Source organism: Stegostoma tigrinum, chromosome 1 (genome assembly GCF_030684315.1).
Source record: "Stegostoma tigrinum isolate sSteTig4 chromosome 1, sSteTig4.hap1, whole genome shotgun sequence".
In the NCBI taxonomy this organism is placed as follows: Eukaryota; Metazoa; Chordata; class Chondrichthyes; order Orectolobiformes; family Stegostomatidae; genus Stegostoma; species Stegostoma tigrinum.
The window spans coordinates 141,248,540-141,269,197 of NC_081354.1; the positions used below are offsets into that span (position 1 = coordinate 141,248,540).

A 20,658-nucleotide genomic window follows, 5' to 3' on the forward strand; every position below is an offset into this window, starting at 1 on the left:
CACTAGCGTTTTGTACAGTGTAGGCATGACATCGCGGCTCCGGAACTCAATCCCTCTACCAATAAAACCTAACACACCATAAGCCTTCTTAACAGCACTGTCAACCTGGGTGACAACTTTCAGGGATCTATATACATGGACACCAAGATCCCTCTGCATATCCACACTACCAAGAATCTTTCCATTGACCCAGTATTCTGCCTTCCTATTATTCCTCCCAAAGTGAATCACCTCACATTTATCCGTATTAAACTCCATTTGCCACCTTTCAGCCCAATTCTGCAGTTTATCCAAGTCTCCCTGCAACCTGTAACGTTCTTCCACACTGTCCACCACTCCACCGTCTTTAGTGTCATCTGGAAACTTACTAACCAATCCACCTATGCCTGCGTCCAAGTCATTTATAAAAATGACAAACAGCAGTGGTCCCAAAACAGATCCTTGAGGCACACCATTAGTAACCGGACTCCAGGCTGAATATTTTCCATCAACCACCACTCATTGCCTTTTTTATTTCTGTGAATGGAAGACTCGCTGGCTGGCTGGCAGAAAATAATATGCATAAATGGGTATTTCTCAGATTGGCAGGTTGTGACAAATGGTGTCCTGTGGAAGTCTTTGTTTGTACTTCAATTTTTAAAAATGTGTATCAATAACTTAGGCGAGAGGATTGAAGATACCATTGCTAAATTTAAATGTCATACAAAAATAGGGAGTAAAATATGTTGCAAAGGTTTTTTTTCTTTATTCATTCATGGGATCAGGACATTGCTGACCAGGCAGCATTTATTGCCCGTCCCTAATTGCCGAGAGAGCAGTCAAGAGTCAATCACATTACTGTAGGTCTGGAGTCACACGTAGGCCAGACCAGGTAAGGATGGCAGTTTTCTTCCCTAAAGGACATTAGTGAACCAGATGGGTTTTTATCGACAATGGATTCATGGTCATCATTAGACTGTTAATTCCAGATATTTATTAAACGCAAATTCCATCATGGCAGGAATTCAAACCCAGGCCTCCAGAACATTATGTCCAGCTATAATACCATTAGGCTATTGCCTCCTTTGATGAAATAATAAGGATGCAGACCAATCATTAGTTAATGAGAGGATAAAAGTCTGTCATTTAGAGATAATGTCAAAAAATGTGAAGTTTTTTGATTTTGCAGAAAGAAGATAAAAGCAGAATACTATTTAAGTTGTAGAATTGAAGTGCAGCAGGTTTTTGGTTTTCCAGTGCATGCTTCACATACTGCTCGTAAGCAGTTACAGCAAATGAGTAAGAAGGCTAATGGAATGCTGTCCTTTATCAAAAGATTATTCGTGAACATACGTGAACATAAGTTTTTTTTATTTAAAGAAGGCATTGGTGAGACCACATTTCATATTATGCATACTTTTGGTCTCCTTATTTAAGAAAGTATGGAAATATGTTGGAGGCAAGAGATTTACTAGACTGATATCCAGGAGTGTGGGTGGGTTTTTTTTTTGAGGAAAGATTCAACAGTCTATCCCTTTTTTCACAGGAGCTTAGAAGATCGAGGGGTGATTTGATTCAAGTTTATAAGATCCTGTATGACCTTGACAAAGTGATCATGGAGAATTTTTACTTTTGTGGATAAGTCCAGACTAGGGAACGCAGAGATGATGGAACTTTGTCTCTCTCTTTCCCTCAAACCCCACCACCACCAAAACCAAAAGTGTGTTGTGCAGCTTTGGAGCGTCATGCCTCACAAAGCAGTGGAGACAGAGTCACCGACTAAAGGGAAAGATGATTGATCCCCCTGCCTAATAAGAATCTAAGGTTATCAGGGATAGATGATAATGTATGATTTGGAACCCAACAGATCAGCCATGATCTTATTCAAGGGTTAAGTAGGCTTTAAGTACTGAAGGGCCTGCTTCTGCTCCTTATGTCATATGTTCATAAAAAAACAAGACTTTGGAGAAGGAGTAGACCACATGATGCATTGAACCTGTTCCAGCATTCAGTATGATGATCACAGTTCCTAAGCTTCAACTTCACTTTCCTGCAGGCTCCCCACATTTGATTCCCTAAGAGACCAAAAATCTGTTTAACTCAGCCTTGAATATGTCCAAAGACAAAGCATTCACAACTCTGTGGTAAAAAATTCCAAAGATTCACAACCTGTCAAGGAATTTCTGATATCAAACCTAAATGATCATTCCTTTATTCAACTTAAAGCCTCTATATTAAGTTCCAGTTAACATTGTAATTTCCAGTGTGATACATTCTGTTTTGTTATGGGATATAACCTAAGATACTGCATTTAATAGACAAATAAAAATACTGAAAATGAATAAATATAAGTGAATGAAACTATGGTAAACAGAATAATTGTCTGATAGCAAATTCTGCAAGAAAGCAAATCTTTGGATATTGAAAACATTAGATATTGAAGAAGTCTGTAGATATTTAGCAATAAGTTGCTAAATAGCATTGATCCATCCTAGTTCATGGGGACAATCAATATTATCAGATGACTCCATTGAGCTCCAAAAAACCTTTAAGTGTTATCTGTGTGAAATTCGGATTGTCAAAACTACATCTCCCCTCATAGAAACCCTTAATGAAGTAGATGCAATATATACTGCACATCTCAGTATTTTTAACATTTCAAATTACCTAACCAAATCATTTGTAATTCTTGGCAGGATTTCAAAGATTATATGACACAAGTGGAAGAGATCCTGATGCAAAAAAACAAATGCATTGAACGCATGCAAGGACAGATCCATAAGTACCACATTCATGCTGGGACAGTTTGTAACAACTCAAACACCAAGTCATCTGTATCTTAGCTTTAGTGTAAGTTATGGTGCAGAAATGGAGAACCAATGCTTACTTTTGATCCACTGTCTAAATTTTAAATTGATTGTTCATGTTTAAATGCAAGTTACAAAATAAATTATTATATATCTTCTCAATTTTGGGATCCAATCTTAAAATTTGCTTTCTTCTCCTATTCTCTGTCTCAGCTTTTCTGACCTGCAGTTTCTGAAAATGTTCCTATTGTTTACGTATGACTTGACCAACTAGTATTAATCCTGCTTGGTGGATGACTGAGAGAAACAGGATCGTTTTGGACACAAAGGGCGTGGTAAACACAACACTCAATAATCCAAATAATTTAGTGTGGTAATAAACAAAACAAACAGAATAGACACACTGGAACAAAAGTTGAGTATCCAGCCTCAAGAGCCAGTTTATCCCTGATCTCATTGAATGATGAATGTTTAACTATGTAGCCAAATGGTTATCACACAAGTCATAAGGTAACATGATTAAAATTTTCCATATTCGAATCAAATTACACCTTTTGTATTATATGCATTTCTGGTCAGAGACTTGACGGATTAATTGAAGAACTAGAAGAGCCATAAGATTATTTGTCAGTGTTAGAGGATTGAGTAACTAGTTGTCAGCCTTGAAAGAACAATGTCAAAAAGGTGATATGGCCATGTGAAAAAGTGAATATGGAAATTGCTTTAAAGATACAGGCTTCAACTAATATAGCATAGTTGTAGGATTAATTCTGGGACATTTCTACTTGGCCGTGTATATGGAATAGACTTCGAACTAGAATAGAGAAAATTCGAAAATCACTGCTGAAGGAATTGGATGCTATTGTAGTAGAACTTGAGATTTCGGATGGTTACATGATTTGTCTGCTCTTTTTAATTATCTTGTGAAAATTAGTACCAAGTCAGTTGTGTATCCCATATTCAGTAAGCTAATGTGAGCATCCATTAGTTTAGAGAATTCAGCAAAGAACAATATTTGTCTGAATAACTGACCTGGAGAGGGTTGGTCTGTATCTGCAGCCTCTGATCCTTGCAATCCGACTCCAGGAACACCTCAAGCAAGCACCCCAAAGATACATCGGACCTAGTTTAACTACAGTAGTAAGCAGTTAAAAAAAGTCAATTGTGACATTTTTCAAATCTTTACTGTCTCTATACTTGGCTTTTGCTGACCTGTTGCTAAGTTCTGTAGGCATTGTTCTGTGAAGTATGTGTCTCAAAACGGAGCATATGCAGTATAAAGGAAAGGGAAGACTATTATGTGGATTTTGCAATAGCTTGAATACTGTTGAACACTGGGCAGATATAATTCCATGCTTTGGAGAAACTTGACAGAGACAAAAAATTCTGAAGTCTTTGCAATAAGTGTCATTGGGTTGGTGAGCTAAGTTCAACAAAACCTGATCTTGTTCTCCCTCCACAAACAAGATGCAGTTTGACTGTGTGACTCATCTATACACTGGATAATATTGCTGAGTCACTTGAGGGAGATCTTTCAGTTTTTTTCAATTTCACCCATGGAATTTTCATTTTAACTTGCATTCCTTAATAAAACTGATGCACTGTTACAGTGTGATTTCCCAATGTAACTGAAAAATTTTACAAGTGGAGTACAAAGGAGAAAATTAAAATATTTAATAAATGCAATCTGTGGGAAAACCATACAATTTTTCAACGATCTCAATACCTGTGCAATGAAAAGGAAAAAAGCATTGTGTATACTTGATCCTATAAATAATAGAAAATGCTTGCTGATATTTAGTATTTGCTGTAGGTTCTGGCTTTCAGGCAAGATTTTCAACTCTTGCTCAGAGGTAGTTATTCCTAAAAATAAAAATTGATTATAGGCAATAATGGATTAAACCAGTTCTTGATATTTCAAGAATTGAATACTTTATTACAGATTACATACGGGCATACACTGGAAGTATGAAGTATTTGAAGTAAGTACCAATTATTTCACAACATTTTTATTGCAAGTATTTGAAACTGTAAAGTTCGATTTTTCATATGTGGTATATATCTTTCAGTTTGAAAACTCTATTGAACATTTTCATATTAATGTTAAAATCTAAATTTATTTAATCAATTGTATTTCAAATAAAGGCTGTAAAGAAAAGCTAACTCATTTAATAAGTTTGCCTTATTTAAACATTGTCTGCAGATAAATAATGTGAAAATTCAGTACCACTTCCAAAAGTTAGAAAAAACATTTGTATTGATATTTTTGTTCTTATAACTTGTTTACAGAATATGAATAACCTCAAAGGTATTTCAATTTTGAGCATTATTTGACAGGAAGGAAACAGAACTACCTTGCATAATTTCAGTGCTTTGTTTTGATAGCGAGCTCCCTCAGATGGTCAACACAGCTTCTCAATTCCTCCAGAAAAATTACCATTTTTGGAAAAAGAAATCAAATTCCATCAGAAAAAGATGCGAAAGTATCAAACTATCATTCTTTCATATAACTTTTCAAAAAGGTCATAACTGAAGTCTCTTTTTAATGCTCTACTAATAGACTTGTTACTCCCCAAAAAAATCTAAAACATTAATTCAGCAAACAGATGGTAATCTGTGCCGATGTTGCTGCTTCCATTAACAGTAGTCTGATCAAATTCAGATAAACGTGAAATTATTGAATCTTGCCAAAAGTTAAATTTTGCTTGCCAATACCGAGCAGTAAGTCAGAAAAAAAATGATTATACACTGCAAAATTTAAAGTGTTGAATAACAAGCTCGGGTTGATTAGGAGAGACAGTAAGAATTTGAAAAGGAACAGAAGCAGGTTAAGTGAATGGGTAGAACAATGGCAGATGAAGTTTAATGTGGCTAAATATGAAGTTGTTCACAAAAAAGACTTGATTTACGCAGTGTTTGCCATGACCACTGGGCATCTCAAAAGCAGCTTATAACCTACATAGTTCTTCACTCCCTCCCAAAGTGTAGTCACTGTTGAAATATAGGAAAATGCAGCCTCTGTTTTGTGTACATCAAAATACTGACAGAAATTTGATAAATGTATCAGAGATAATGGGAACTGCAGATGCTGGAGAATCCGAGATAACAAAGTGTGGATCTGGATGAACACAGCAGGCCAAGCAGCATCTTAGGAGCACAAAAGCTGACATTTCGGGCCTATATCCTGAGGCCTGAAACGTCAGCTTTCCTGCTCCTAAGATGCTGCTTGGCCTGCTGTGTTCATCCTGCTCACACTTAGGTATCTCAGAAATTTGATAAATACCTGTTTTTATGATGTAAATTCACATTAGGTATTGGCCAGGATACAGGATTATTTCCTGCCCTTGGAAATAGTGCCATGCAATCTTTCACATCCATCCAAACAGACAGGTGGGTCTCAGTTTGGTGTCTCACCTAATAGACAACACTGCTGATGTAGTAGTACACTCTCAAATACTGCGCTATAGTACAGCTTTAAGTTTTCTAGTCAAGTCTTGGAGGAAGATTTGAACCTAGCATCTGGTGACTCAAGGAGCTGCCAGCTGAAACTACAGCTAATAATGTTCCTCTAAGCTGCACAGCCACATTAAAGCATTGCAAAGGAACTCCCACAGCCATGCATTACAAAATAAAAATTAGTGTACATTGTTTTGGACCTCAAAGAAGAACAAGAGTATTTTCTAAAGTGACAAAAACCAGGTGCTGTAAAGGAATAAAAATGATTTTGGAGTTTTAAACCAATTCATCATTTAAATTTATTCAACAGCACAAAAGCCAAGTAAATTAACAATCAGAATGTTGATCCGTATCTCAAGTGGAAAAGTTATGCTACACCTGTATAGAAGTATGAACAGACAGGGTTGGTTGTGCTGCCTCACACCTCAAATTGGCTTTGGCATAAGAAAGATCTCTATCCAGCAAGTTTGGTGTTATATCAATTGCCATTCTGAAATGAATGTGTGTAGCTCAGTCTCAGGAATAAAGCAATTCTTCTGCCACTGTGTGTGCTGGATAATGATTTATGCAAAAGCAGAGTACTGCCCAGGAGTCAACAAGGAGACTTGAAAATGTTGGGGTTTAGTGGGAGAGACAGATCAAGGAACTGGGAAAGTTGAGTGACAAGATGGAAATTGGGGGGCTGAGATAGTGTTTCTCCCCCGTTAATCCAACATGATATCTTGCATTATTTCTTTCAAAAGGTTGCAGACAATTGGAGTTTTCAAGATGGACATATGGTAGTGTGATAGTGAATGAAAGTGAGGTTTTGATCAATCATGATCTAACTGAATGGGAGAAGGGGTGAAGTAGAATTGCCTGTTTCTGTTACTGTTTGTGAATTAGGTAGACAAACAGGAGGCTGGAAGAACACAGCCAGTCAAGCAGCATCGGGAGGAAAGGAGCTTCAGTCTTGAAGAAGGGTAATACCCAAAACATTGACTGCTCCTTTCCTCCAGATGCAGCCTCCTGTTCGTCGAACTTGCATTCCAGCATCTGCAGATTTTTGTCTCTTAGCTATTTGTGAATTGTTGCATTTAGTGAAGTGGTACAGCTGGAATGATTTGTACTGATCCAGCAAATGTTATATCATTGGAGAATTGTTTCAGGTTCCTGGGACATTTGGACATTCTGGGGAGGCGAGACCACTACAAGCTGGATGGGCAGCATCTTAAACCGATGTACCAGGGGACAGTTTAAAGTGAAATGGCTGGGTCTGTGGGAACCTATTCAAGGAGACAAGAGTGAGAAACCAAGGCAAAAATGTAAGACGATGGGAATGAGAATTCAAGGGCGAGAATCAAATGGGGCCAAAGTGTAAAATATTGCGAATGGGGACTAAGAATTTTAAAAAGACAATTGTTAAGGCCCTGGGTCTCAATGCTCATAAGAATGGATGAATTAGTCGTGCAAATAAATACAAATTGATATATATTTGGAGTTACGGTGACGTGTTTGCATGTGACTAGGGGATGGGAACTGAACAACCAGGGAATTAAGTTTTTAGGAAGGACAGACAAAAAGAATGTGGGGTAGCATTGCTGGTTAAAGAAACAATTAATTCAATAGTGAGGAAGGATTTTGATTCCAGTCAAATGGAATATATGTGGATGGAGTTTGGAAAAAAACAAGGGACAGAAAATGGTAATGGGATTTTATATACCCCCAACCAGAAGTGGCAATGTTGGAGAAGGCACTGAAGAGGAAATGTGGATGAAAGCAATGAAGGTATAGCTGTAACTATAAGAGACTTTAATTTGTTTACAGATTAGATAAATCAGTGACAAAACCATAAAGAAATTTCTGGAAGGTATACGAGATGGTTTTCTAGATCAATAATTTGAGGAACCAACTAAAGATTAGGCTATCATAGATTAGGATTTGTGCGTGGGAAAGGAAATAATAGGCAACCTAGCTGTGCAAGAGGCCTTGGGAAGACAGAACATAACGAATTATATATTATTAAGATGGACAGTGATGTAGTTGATGCTGAGATTGTGTTCCTGAAACTACAATGGTATGAGGCATAGGCTTGCTATGATAAATTGGAGAATTTTATTTTAAAATGGCAAATATCAACAGTGCATGGAGTAACTGCAACAATTGTTCATTTCATTCCTATCTGGCACAAAAACAAAATGGAAAAGGTGACCCGACCACAGGTAACAAGGGAAATTAGGAATAGAATTAGATCCAAGGAAAGGGCATACAAATTAGCCAAAAAGAGCAGCAGTCCTGAGGATTGGGAGCAGTTTAGATTTCCACAAATAAGGACAAAGGCATTGATTAAGGGGAGGAAAATAAAGTAAACTTGTGGGGAACATGCAAAGTGATTGTGACAAGAAAAAAAATACACAAGAAAAATGTGAGAAACATTCATCAACAGAGCAAGTTATAATGGGGAAACAAAAAAGATAGCAAAACAATTAAATACATACTGGATGGAGTTCAACCTGGATAAATGCGAAGTGATGCATTTTGGAAGGTCGAACTTAAATGCTGAATATAGGATTAAAGTTGGGATTCTTGGCAGTGTGGAGCAACAGCGGGATCTTGGTGTTCAAGTGCATAGCTCCCTCAAAGTTGCCACCCAGGTGGATAAGGTTGTTAAGAAAGCATATGGTGTTTTGGCTTTCATTAACAGGGGGATCAAGTTAAGAGCCGCGAGATTATGCTGCAGCTCTACAAAACCCTGGTGAGACCACACTTGGAATATTGTGTCCAGTTCTGGTCGCCCTATTATAGGAAAGATATGGAGGCTTTTCAGAGGGTGCAAAGGAGGTTTACCAGGATGCTGCCTGGACTGGAGGGCTTGTCTTATGAAGAGAGGTTGACTGAGCTCGGACTTTTCTCTCTGGAGAGAAGGAGGAAGAGACGTGACCTGATCGAGGTGTACAAGGTAATGAGAGGCATGGACAGAGTCGATAGCCAGAGATTTTTCCCCAGGGCAGGATTGACTGCCACGAGGGGTCATAGTTTTAAGGTGTTAGGAGGAAGGTATAGAGGAGACGTCAGAGGGAGGTTCCTCATCCAGAGAGTTGCGAGCGCATGGAATAGTTTGTCAGTGGTAGTCGTGGAAGCGGAGTCATAAGTGACATTTAAGCGACTGCTGGACATGCACATGGACAGCAGTGAATTGAGGGGAATGTAGGTTAGGTTATTTTATGTTTGGATTAGGATTATTCCACGGCACAATATCATAGAACATAGAACAGTACAGCACAGAACAGGCCCTTCAGCCCACAATGTTGTGCTGACCATTGATCCTCGTGTATGCACCCTCAAATTTCTGTGACCATATGCATGTCCAGCAGTGTCTTAAATGACCCCAATGACCTTGCTTCCACAACTGCTGCTGGCAACGCATTCCATGCTCTCAACTCTGTGTAAAAAAAAAATATCGTGGGCCAAAGGGCCTGTACTCTCTATGTTCATATTTCTGTCTACAAAAAGAAGAGCACAATAGTGTGTTAGAAATGTTGAGGAACAGACAGTCCAGTGATAGGGAGGAACTGAAGAAAATCAGTATTAAAAGAGAAATGGATTGAGGACATTGATGAGATTAGAGGACAATTAAATTTCCAGGGCCCAATATTTACATCCTAGAGTACTTAAAGAAGTGGCCCTAGAAACAGTGGATGCAATAGTGGTCATCTTCTCAGATTATATGGACTCTAGAACAGTTCGTATGGATTGGAGGGTAGCTAATGAAACTCCGCTTTTTAAAAAAGTAGAGAGAAACTATAGGGTGGTTAACCAGACATCGGTCATGGGAAGAATGCCAAAGTCCATTATAAAAGATTTAATAGTAGGGTACTTGGAAAACAGTGACAGGATCAAACAAAATCAGCATGGATTTACAAAAAAGAAATCAGGTTTGACAAATCAACTTGAATTTTTCAAGGATGCAACTAGTAGGTTTGACAAGGCAGATGTGGTTTTCTTAGACTTTCAGAAGAATGTTGATAAGATCCTACGTAAGAGATTAGCATATAAAATTAAAGCACATGGGATTTGGGGTAGTATACTGACCTGGATAACAAAGAGGTTGACAGCTAGGAAACAAAGTAGGAATACACAGTTCTTTGTCCAAGTGGCAGGCAGTAACTAATGAGGTACCACAGGATCAGTGCTTGAACCCCAGCCACTCTGTCACTACACATATGCTTGGATGAAGGAATTAAATACACTATCTTCAGTTTGCACATGACACAAAGCTTGGTGGGAGGTGAGCTAAGAGGATGCAGACATGCTTCATTGTGATTTGGACAAGTTGTTTGGGAAAATGCATGGCAGATGAAGTGTAATGTAGATAAATTGAGGTTCTCCACTTCGGTAGTAAAAAAGGGAAGGCAAATTATTATCTGAATGGCAATAGATTGGGAAAGAGGGAGGGAATGAGACCTGGATATCTTTGTCTTTCTATGTCAGTTACTGAAAGCAAGCATGCAGGCGCAACAGGCACTGAAAAGGCCTTTGTAGCAAGATGATTTTTACAAGAGCAGTGATGTGTTGCTACAACTGTACACTGTCTTTGTGAACTCACACCTGGACTATTGTGTGTATTTTGGCTTCTTTACCTGAGGAAAAATGTTCTAGCTATGGAATGGAGTAAAATGAAGATTTACTTGACTAATTCCTGGGATCGCAGGACTGATGTGTGAAGAGATACTGGATCATTTAGCACTACATTCACTGGAGTCTACCATAATGAAGAAGGATTCTTAGAAGTTTATAGCTTTCTATAACAGGACTAAATGTGCTAAACAGAGAAAGGATATTCTCTATACAGCACCAGGAGTCATAACAACATATGGATATGGTGTAGGCCATTTAGGATGCAGATGAGGTGAAATTTCTTCAACCATATTGTGAAGAGCTTGTGGAATTCTGCCACAGGACTAGAATGTTTTCAAGAGGAGCTAGATAAAGTTCTTAGGGGTAAAGGGTATGTGGAGAAAACAGGAGATGTGCGTGGGGTTCGATGATCAGCTATGATCATGTTGAATGGTGGAGAAGGCTTAAACGGCTGAATGGCCTACTCTCATTTTCTATTTTACAAAATTTTATTCAAACAATGCATAAAAGCCAATTGTAGGGACTCTTGACAACATCCTCAGCTCAACAAAATTTTCTGAATCTTCTGAGAATTTTTGTCAGCTCAAGAAATGTGAGATTAAATTAGTCTTATTGCCTCATCCCAAATAAAGTATCTAACTTCCAGTCGCTATGAAAACTAAGCTAGAGCTGTTAGTATCATTAATCTACTGCCCTAATTTTGTTTCATTCATTTGGATGCACATTGGCCCATTAGCTCCAAAAATCTAGTGCAAACTAATGGGATAAAGGTTATTTGCTGTCACACTAAGAGTGTATTTTTGCAAAAGCCTTAATTCAGTCTTAGACAACAGGGGACAAATGGCAAATTGGATTGTTAGCTGGTTCAAAACAAAGGAAAACACAGAATAAAGGGTGGATATTAAGAGTAGCAGAAATCTGGAAGTATGTTCCACTGGTTGGGACAACTGCAATTCATAAGTTACCTGAAGGACTTTGGAATCAAATCACAAAATCTAACTTATCACATATTATTAAATGGGGGCAGTGAGGATAAAAGAGTGGAGAGAAGTGATTAGCCAATACTGAAGAGGTCTGCACTGAATTGTTGGAGGACATAATTTACACATGCAAGAGAGTGGTAGGGGTGTGGAAGGCTTTGCCGGAGAGGGTAGTGGAGTCAGCCTCATTAGGGGCATTTAAGCAGCTATTAGATAGGCGTGGGGATGATAGTATAAGATAGGGGTGGAGGTTAGATAGACCTTAGGTTTAGGGTAAAAGTTCAGCACAATATTGTGGGCCAAAGGGCCTGTGCTGTGCTGTACAATTATATGTTCTGTTCAAGTTTATTAGCTGGCAAGTGAAGCTTAAATATAGATAAATGTGAAATAGTCAATTTGGGAGGAAGAATAGGAAAGTCACTTGTTACTTGATAGGTGCAAGCCTATATAGGGTAGTGGAAAAAGGACCTCAATAAAAATACATCAACCACTAATAGTTGCACTGTGGATTAACAGGGCTATCAAAAATAGCACAGGTTTTATCTCTGGAGCAATAGTTTTGAAATGTTAAGTTATGCTAAACTCGTACTTAACCTTCTAAGATGGTGCCAGACCTGCAGAGTTTCTCCAGCAATTTCTGTTTTAATTTGAACTTCTGTTAGACAATGCATCTTGCATCTTTTGGAACACCTTAATCCATCTCCCATTACATATATGTAGAGATGATAATGTTTTGGAATTGTCTGCCTAATTCACTGTTAATAGAAGTAGTCAAAAGGGTCATATGATTTGCTTCAAATAGGAATAGGCCATTTAAGAGCGAACCGACTCCAGCATTCATGGAGATTGTTGTTAGTCTTCTACCTCAACGCACTTTTCTGCATTACCCTTGGAAGCCTTGATTACTTTTGTCTAGAACTCCTATCAATCTCTGTAAAAGGCATAATAATTGAATCTCCACAACCTTTTCATTTTTGCAATTCCAAAGATTCAGAATCCTGCTTAACAACAAGCCTTTACTAGTATCTCACTTTTGACTCACACAATGAAGCCCAAGTGGATTTATTGGGAAGGTACAAAATATTCACAACCAAAGACATTACCAGAATAGAGGCCCCGAAGGGCAAATAAACATTTCAACTCTGAATATCACAGGGAGGTATCAGAAATGTCTGGTTTTATTAATGGTTATATTTTACACTCTCTGTTTAACTCCAAGATAGAATGGAGTTAGAAGTTTAGAAAATAACTAATCAACACTACTACGTGACTACCAGGCTAGTATGTTCCACACTGCCACAGAGATGAGCAGAGGCAACAGCAAGCCATTACAATATTGCTTTAAAGGTTTCATAAGATACCTTTGAACTTCACTGGTTGCACAATGAGAATCTGAGAGCAACCACAAATAGAGGTGACAATTCCTCATCATTCGCTGCACAGAATCCAGTGGGAGCCTTGCAGTGATTAGAGAGACTGTATCTGAGGGGATTTAAATGGGGCTAGATAATTCACGCAGATTTGGTTAGATAAAGTCTCCGGATTCATGCTCACCATGAAAGATTAGAATTTGTGGGAGCCGAGGATAATTTTGCACTGACGCATGAAATATCCTCTTAATTGATCAGGGAGGGGCATTTTCAGTTCTTTAAAAGTTGCGGGTAATCTCTTCCGTAGTTGAGAGAATAATTTGACTAGATGTTATTTCGTCTATGTTGAATGTTTGTTACAGAAAGTCTGAAGTCTTGTCATGTTATCCTTTGACAGTTTCTGGAAATTCAAATAGCTTTTAAAAGTTTTCAGTCTCTACTGGATTGTAACAAGAAAACACATTCACCCCAACTAATATCTTTAATCCGGAAAATAATTAGTTTAAACTGGAATTCCAGCATTAATTGAATTATCTACTTCAAGTTTACCTGCAAAACAAATATTTTAACTTGAAAAGTTACAATATTTAACATTTCTATCATCTAAGTTACCTCCAACATTCACATTTCATGGATATGGAAGTTCTTTTTCCCAGTCGTATATGATAATGAAAATGCATTAATAAATTCCCAACATGGCACAGAAGTATGAACCATGTTATTTAGGAGAGGTGGTTGAAGGCACCAACAAAACAGCTAGATTTAAGAGATATTTATGAAGAAATAAAGAAAGTTTAAAGTGCTCTAGATAAACAATTCTGCTGCCAAATGAACAGTACGTGGAAGAAAGCACAGCAGTTGAGTCAGAAGATGAGCAGAGCCCATGCTGAAAGAGGTTGCAAGGAAAGGCAATGGAATAATTTATAAATGAGTATGAAGATTTTTACTTTGTTGTATTAGGAGGCAGGAACCCAGTAAGATTAGGATTTATGGCACAATGAGATCTAATGATAATGAAGATATGAATTATAGATTTTTGCATGAGCTAGGGAGCAGAGACAATGACAGAAATGATTTTCTTTTGAAAAATGTTTCAAATTTTAAAAAAACTTGCAGAATGTGGCAAGAGTTTGCTTGTCATTTGTCCCACACCATTAGAAGCAGACAGTCCAACTAAAACTTATTTATTTTACCTTTTTACTTACTTCACTTGAACTCTTTATAAGTAATAATTGTTAATGGATGATGCATATAACAGAATTTGTTTTATCAGTCAACTTTTTTCATTAGAAACTCCTACATTCAAATTTATGTTCGGAACTACCAGTACTTGTGTAAACATAATGCAGTTGTATTAATTACATTTCCGTTAACTGAAATGTTGCAGCCGCAGTACTGGGATGAGATTTCAGCATGGTCACCTTATATAGGCGGTTTCAATTGTAAATATGAATCTAGGGTATTTCTATTAGAAATATATAAAAAGCATGGAATGTGACTTCAAAGTGGAGTTTGAATTACATTTACGCGGCTGTTCCAGTCATTGCTCACGTTATCCCATTTCAATTGAAGAGCAGATTCCTCATGTAAACAACAGGTGATAAACTAATACATGTTAAGAACTGAAGTTAGAAATTATATTCCATGAATGGAATAAACTAGTAAAGCTAAACCAATTTGAGACAAAAATTGTATCTTAGAGTTCATTGTTAAAAATTTCAAAAAACCTAATTTTGCAATTGTTCAGTCATTTGAAGTTAGAACAATCATAAGATTAAAATGTTACTCAAAAAGACAAATATATTTGTAAGGTTTTATTAGTACCTGTTTTGCAGAATCAAATTCTTAAGCAACTTTCAAGACTCAGAAATGCTTCTGATGGGTTGAAGGTTTGTGAAACATTACACAGAACAAAGCAATATCTGTTCTAAAATTAAAAGAAAAATGATCTGTTGCTAAGATTACTAATAAAGAAACACTCCAGAACTACAGCAGTGAGGAAGACATAATGTAACATTCAACAACAGTGTAAATGAAATAAGTGCAGCGGCAATTAAAAGAAAGTGCTTAAGTATATGAGAATTTCACCTCACGCTGCAATTCTTCTAAGAGTCCATGAATAGATTTCCTATAAGGGAATCCATGTGAGAGACCCATAAAGGGATGGAGCGTAGATTAATGCTGGGTTTCCTTTTGTCCTTATTTGTCTGTGAAGATTGAGAGTTTTGCCTTCCGATTGTGTTTTTTAAACAAAATGCATAGATGGTGATACTGCCCAGCCAGTGACAGATGATAGACTAGCCCAGTCTAATAATTCCTATTGCACTATAGGTTACTTAATTCAAATACAATTTTACAATAGCCTACAGTCCAGTAAATGTAGCCTTTAACAGAGGACATAAAGCAGCTTTAACCTTGGAAAATTATCATCCAGCTTTTCAATATATTGAATTAAATTTCTGTGCAAGAATGGAAGATGCACATAATTATTATTGGCTTGGGGAGCGAAGGAAAGAAAAGTAGGACAGAAATGGATTCAACTGCTCTCTCATCAAGCCATGGTTGGAGGAAGATGAACAAAGTGTACTTCAGCCACATTATAACAGCCTCCTTTCATCATTAAATGAGTCAATATATTAAGACTGCTACCATTGTCACCTTGTATTTTGTTTGTTTTCGTCTTAGACTTCCCTACAAAGCAAGGAATTTTCTTTAATTACGGATTACTGTGCCATCGCCACCAACACCCACCCCCTACCTGCCCTGCCATACACGTAAAAAAGTCCAAAAGGAAAGAAATATACAGTCATGCTTGTATAAACAGAGCTGGAAACTGAATCGTACGTGGGATGGTTTTATTTTTCCTTTCTGTTCTCTCAATCAGACTGAGATAGAACAAGGGTTGCCTTCAGCTAGTTCCTGCACGGGTCATTAAGTCTTCCAGAGCTTTTTCCTGGTCATTGTTATGAACAACAAGAACTTCCTTAATATCACCCCGTTCAAAGCCCATTTCTCTGAACTTGGACATGAGGTTAAGAAACTCCAAAGTCTGAAAGAGAAAATACAAAACTCAAACAGTGCTTACTTTAGAAAATTAACAGCAATACTCATTCACAGGTTATATAGAAAGTTTAATCAATTAGCTGAAGATTGAAGACTGTTGTGTATTCAGACAGCATTCAGTTTGATCCTCAGCAACATTTTTCCTTGTGATTCTGCACATTCTCTATCAGTATAAAGATGTTATTTTCAGTTTAATTCTCAGTTCTCATTTTAATCTCTACATTACTTACTGGGGGTTGGTGAGTTGGGATGACTGGTTTGCAAACCACAGTGATGCCAACAGCATGGTTTCAATTCCCGCACTGGCTAGAGTTACCATGAAGGCCCCAACTGTCAACCTTTCCCTGAGCCTGAGGGGGTAGTGACCGTCAGGTTAAAACACCACCAGTCATCTCTTTCTCCGAGAACAACCCTCTGGTCTTCTGGGATTAAGATAACTTTACACTACACACTGTCGTATGACTTGAGGCTTTTTCTTAGTCAATTTTGCTCTGAAATTGACTGGTAGATTAAATTAAACTCAATCTTTAAGATTGCAAAACTGCAAAGGATGACTTCCGCTTGAAATATTGGTTTCATTTATTCAATTTTTTTAAAATTCAGGCTATCTCCTCTCTCCTTTCCTAAATCACTATATAATAACAACATCTTACAATTATACAGCATGTAGAACACAGTAGAAGTTCTGAAGGCACTTCACAAGAATGTTATGAAACAAAATTAAGACTGAGCCACTGAACGAATATTAGGACCAATGATCAAATGCTTGACTGAAAGTCTAGTCTTTGACGAGTATCTTAAATGATGGTATAAGTGGTAAATAGGTTTATAAAGGTAATTTCAGAGCTTAGGATCAAGACAGTTGAAGACAAAGCCACCAAACCCAGAGTGATTAAAATTAGACATTGTCTATGAGGCCAGAATTGTAAAAGCACAAATGCTGGAGAGGATTACAAAGAGAAGAAAGGATATGGCTATTGGAAAAGGGGAATTTGAAAACAAGTGAGAATTTCAAAACTTTGGTGTTGTCAGACAAGGAATAAATCAACAAGCACCTAGGTTTTAGATGAATGGGACTTGGTGCAAATTAGGATATGGATAGCAGATCACGTTTCCAGAGGATGCAAGAGCCTGGCCCATAGAATGTTGGAATTGTTCTGTTTAGAGGTATCAAGGCACAGACAATGGTTTCAGCAGCAGACGAACTGTGACAGCAGCAAAATCAGAAGATGCTGTGGAGGGGGGATTCTCAATTCTCAGTGGGATCATGCAACACTCCATCCAGATACCTGACTATATAAACTGCTGTGATACTTGAGTACAGCTTTCAATCAAAAGAAATTCTGGTCACTTATCACATGATTGTGTAATCATGTGCAAATTAGCTGTTATTCTTTCCCTAAACATAAAAATATTTAATTGCCTGTAAACTGTTTTGGAGCATGCCATAGTCATGAAAACATAGTACAAATATGTAAGTTTTTTTTCCACTATTTTACTTCAATATCGTCCATTCCTCCAGTTAATTTTCTGGACAACAAAGCACATCCTCCAATCCTACTCCCCTTGCAAAATTCTCACACCTATGTCAGTTGAAAGACAGTAAAGCAACTCCAAAATTGAGGCTGTGTATTCAGTGCGCTCAATTTTCTCCGGTATTTCTAGGCTTAGTTAGCACTCCCAGCTCAAAGATTACAGCTTCTCACTCCTTTATCCCTACCCAAAAGGTACTAAAACTCATCTGCTCCACGAGTCTTGTAACTGTTCCCTGAATCATCTCACACAATCCCTAATGAGTCAACATAGAGCGATGTCTGTCAATATCAACTGTCCCCATTCTTAATGTGTGGTTTCCTACTTTCAAGCCACACTCTAAATTTCTACTTCACTCCTGTAATCTCCACATCTTGTGCCCTACCAATAATTCTGAAAAATGTCAGCACCATCTAATGCCTTGGATTTTTTTTCAACATTTCAATAAAATCCGTTTAGTGTATCTTCTCACTCACTTAAAAATATCAAGACCAACATTCAAAATACATGGGGATGGTGGAAAAATTCAAGCCCAAAATTCACAAAACTCTGACAGAAAGGATCACTAGGGTGATCAATCAGAAAAAACTTGTCCGTACATGGAACTGACAGATTTGAAAAGTCCTGCTCCCTAACCACAGACTGCTTCTTCCTGATGTGTGATGCTGCAAATGAGGAAACAGTCTGAGATCAGAGGAGGAGCAAGCAGGTTAGTAGCCAGTGGTTAACAAAGGAAGTGATGCCAGGAAACTGGCCAAAGCCAGTGGGAGCAAGAGTCTAGTGGGGGATTGAAACTCTGCTGAGTGAGACCAGGGTTGAGAAAGTCCACAGGTGACAGAGAGTCTGTCAGACCAGACAAGGGCTGAATTACTGCAGATGCTGGAATCTGTACTGAAGACAAAAAAATGCTGTAGATCACAGCAGGTTAGGTAGCATTCATGGAGAGAGCAAGCTAAAGTTTCGAGTTGAAATGTTAGCTTACTCTCTCTCGGTGGCTGCTGCCTGACCCGCTGTGATCTCCAGCATTTTTTTGTTTTCAAGACAAGGAGTGAGTTCCTGGAAAAGCGGATGGAGAAGCAACAGTGGGCAACTACAAAAAGGGAAGATAGAGCAATGAAAGTGGCTTCAAAGGGGAGGAGATTGTAGAAGACAGTGGGGTAGAGTGTGGGGTAGAGAATATCTCCAAGTATTGTACATTCCTACAGTAATTTACACTCAAATGTTAATGTTCTCTGGATTTGAGCTTTCTAACACTTCTGTGTTGGCACTTTGCACTCATTTTAAGCCACCTCAAGTCACCTACGACTCTCCCTACCTTTTATCTAAGCCCGACCACAACCTTAACCTCAATATAGTGATTCCAGGATTTGGCATTCAAATTTAGCCAAACACTCATCCATTCTCAATCTCAGCAATAACTACAACTTCATTTATATAGTACCTTTAATATAAACATACCAAAGCACTCAAGAGCATTACCAAACAAAATCTGGCACTGAACAACACAAGTCAGATGACCAAAAGTACACTCAGAGGGTTAAGAGGTAGAGTCAGAAAAGTTTTTGAAAGGAATTCCAGAGGTTAAGACCTCAGCTGTTGAGGACACCGCCTCCAATATTGAAGCAAAAAGTCAGAACCTTTTCCAGTCTCACTTTCCTGCTCACTAGCTTTCATTCCTATCTCGTCTAAATCCATTGGCCTTGATCCCCTCCTAAAGCTTCCTTCAAACCTTTATTTTGGACTACTTTTTCACCCATGCTGAGTTAGGTCTGCTACACTTGCCATGTTTTGCTACATTAAAAAAATATTATAAATGCAAATTGTGGCCGACTTCAAAATACTGTTTCAGATCAGTTAAATGTTTGTAAATAAGCGTGATCTTACTTTTTAAAAATCAATAATGGAAGTTACAGCAAGGTTTATGCTATACTTGACTCACCTTTGGCTCTGAACACTGATACATTTCCAAGCCCTCCTCCACTAGTGCTGGTTCAAAGCCCAGTTCACAAAGTCGTCCATGAACAAACAAGTAATCAAGTATCTGAAAATGTTTAAGTACAGGTTTTAGGAATGCTATCCAAACTCTCCATCTAAAAGGAAAACTTTGTTTCATAGAACACTACAGCACAGGAACAGGCTCTTTAGCCAACCATGTACATGATGACCGTGATGCCGTCCTAAACTAATCCCATCTGCCTGCACAATCCTTAATAAAGGGACTGAAATATGTTTATTGTAATAGTGAGCTGAGGTTGCACATTCAGATTTACAATATTAACACTGATAACATCCAAAATTAAATTACTCATATTAGTTTGCATATTCCAATACATACCATAGCATTCTAAAAGGAGGCAGTTGTTTAAAATGCTCACAAAGCTAAACTTCTTTTCAATGGATTAAAAAAATGACTAGGCATGAAAAACAGCTATGAAACTTAAGTAGACTTACAAGAGCAAATATCGGGAGACACTGATTCTCAGAAATGGAGAATGAATATTTCAGATCAGTTAATTCCCTATCTACTGATACTTTGCCCAAGTATAATAATGATTGGCGTCACGAATCTCCTGCATTATCTCCCGCGTTCTGGAATAAATCCCATTTATCACTGGGGCTTTATTATTGCAGAGGTTGGTTTTGTTGGCTTGTGATACCGTGATGCCAACAGTATGGTTTCAATTTCCACTTTCACTGACAGTACCATGAAGAAGTTATTTTTATTCATTCAAGGAATGAGGGTGTTGCAAGCTTGCTCAGAGGGAAGGTAATAGTTAACCACATTTCTAAGAGTCTTCAGTCGCATGTAGGTCAGACCTGGTAAGATAGCAGTTTCCTTCCCTTAAGGACATT

General features: G+C 37.8%; 2 protein-coding genes across 10 annotated transcripts in view; one reads left to right on the forward strand and one right to left on the reverse strand.

Annotated features, from left to right (window-relative positions):
* LOC125459831 (kinesin-like protein KIF24) overlaps positions 1-20,658 on the forward strand; it is a 151,025-nt gene that overhangs the window by 88,088 nt on the left and 42,279 nt on the right. For 3 of the 4 annotated variants that reach the window (XM_059649100.1, XM_059649102.1, XM_059649106.1), the window contains one exon: positions 2,676-2,949. In XM_059649100.1, the coding sequence (XP_059505083.1) occupies positions 2,676-2,822 (147 nt within the window). In that variant the 3' untranslated portion in view covers positions 2,823-2,949. Of the gene's footprint in view, positions 1-2,675; positions 2,950-4,728; positions 4,769-20,658 lie in introns of those variants that run through there. The other variant, XM_048546750.2, reaches the window with a different exon arrangement.
* The window catches only part of ubap1 (ubiquitin associated protein 1), a 76,081-nt gene continuing 60,074 nt past the window's right edge, over positions 4,652-20,658 (reverse strand). For 4 of the 6 annotated variants that reach the window (XM_048546769.2, XM_048546801.2, XM_048546792.2 and 1 more), the window contains 2 exons: positions 19,745-19,846; positions 4,652-16,258 (listed from right to left, as the gene is read on the reverse strand). In XM_048546769.2, coding sequence (XP_048402726.1) covers positions 16,118-16,258; positions 19,745-19,846 — 243 coding nt within the window. In that variant the 3' untranslated portion in view covers positions 4,652-16,117. The remainder of the gene's footprint in view (positions 16,259-19,744; positions 19,847-20,658) is intronic. The other 2 variants (XM_048546778.2, XM_048546763.2) reach the window with 1 other exon arrangement.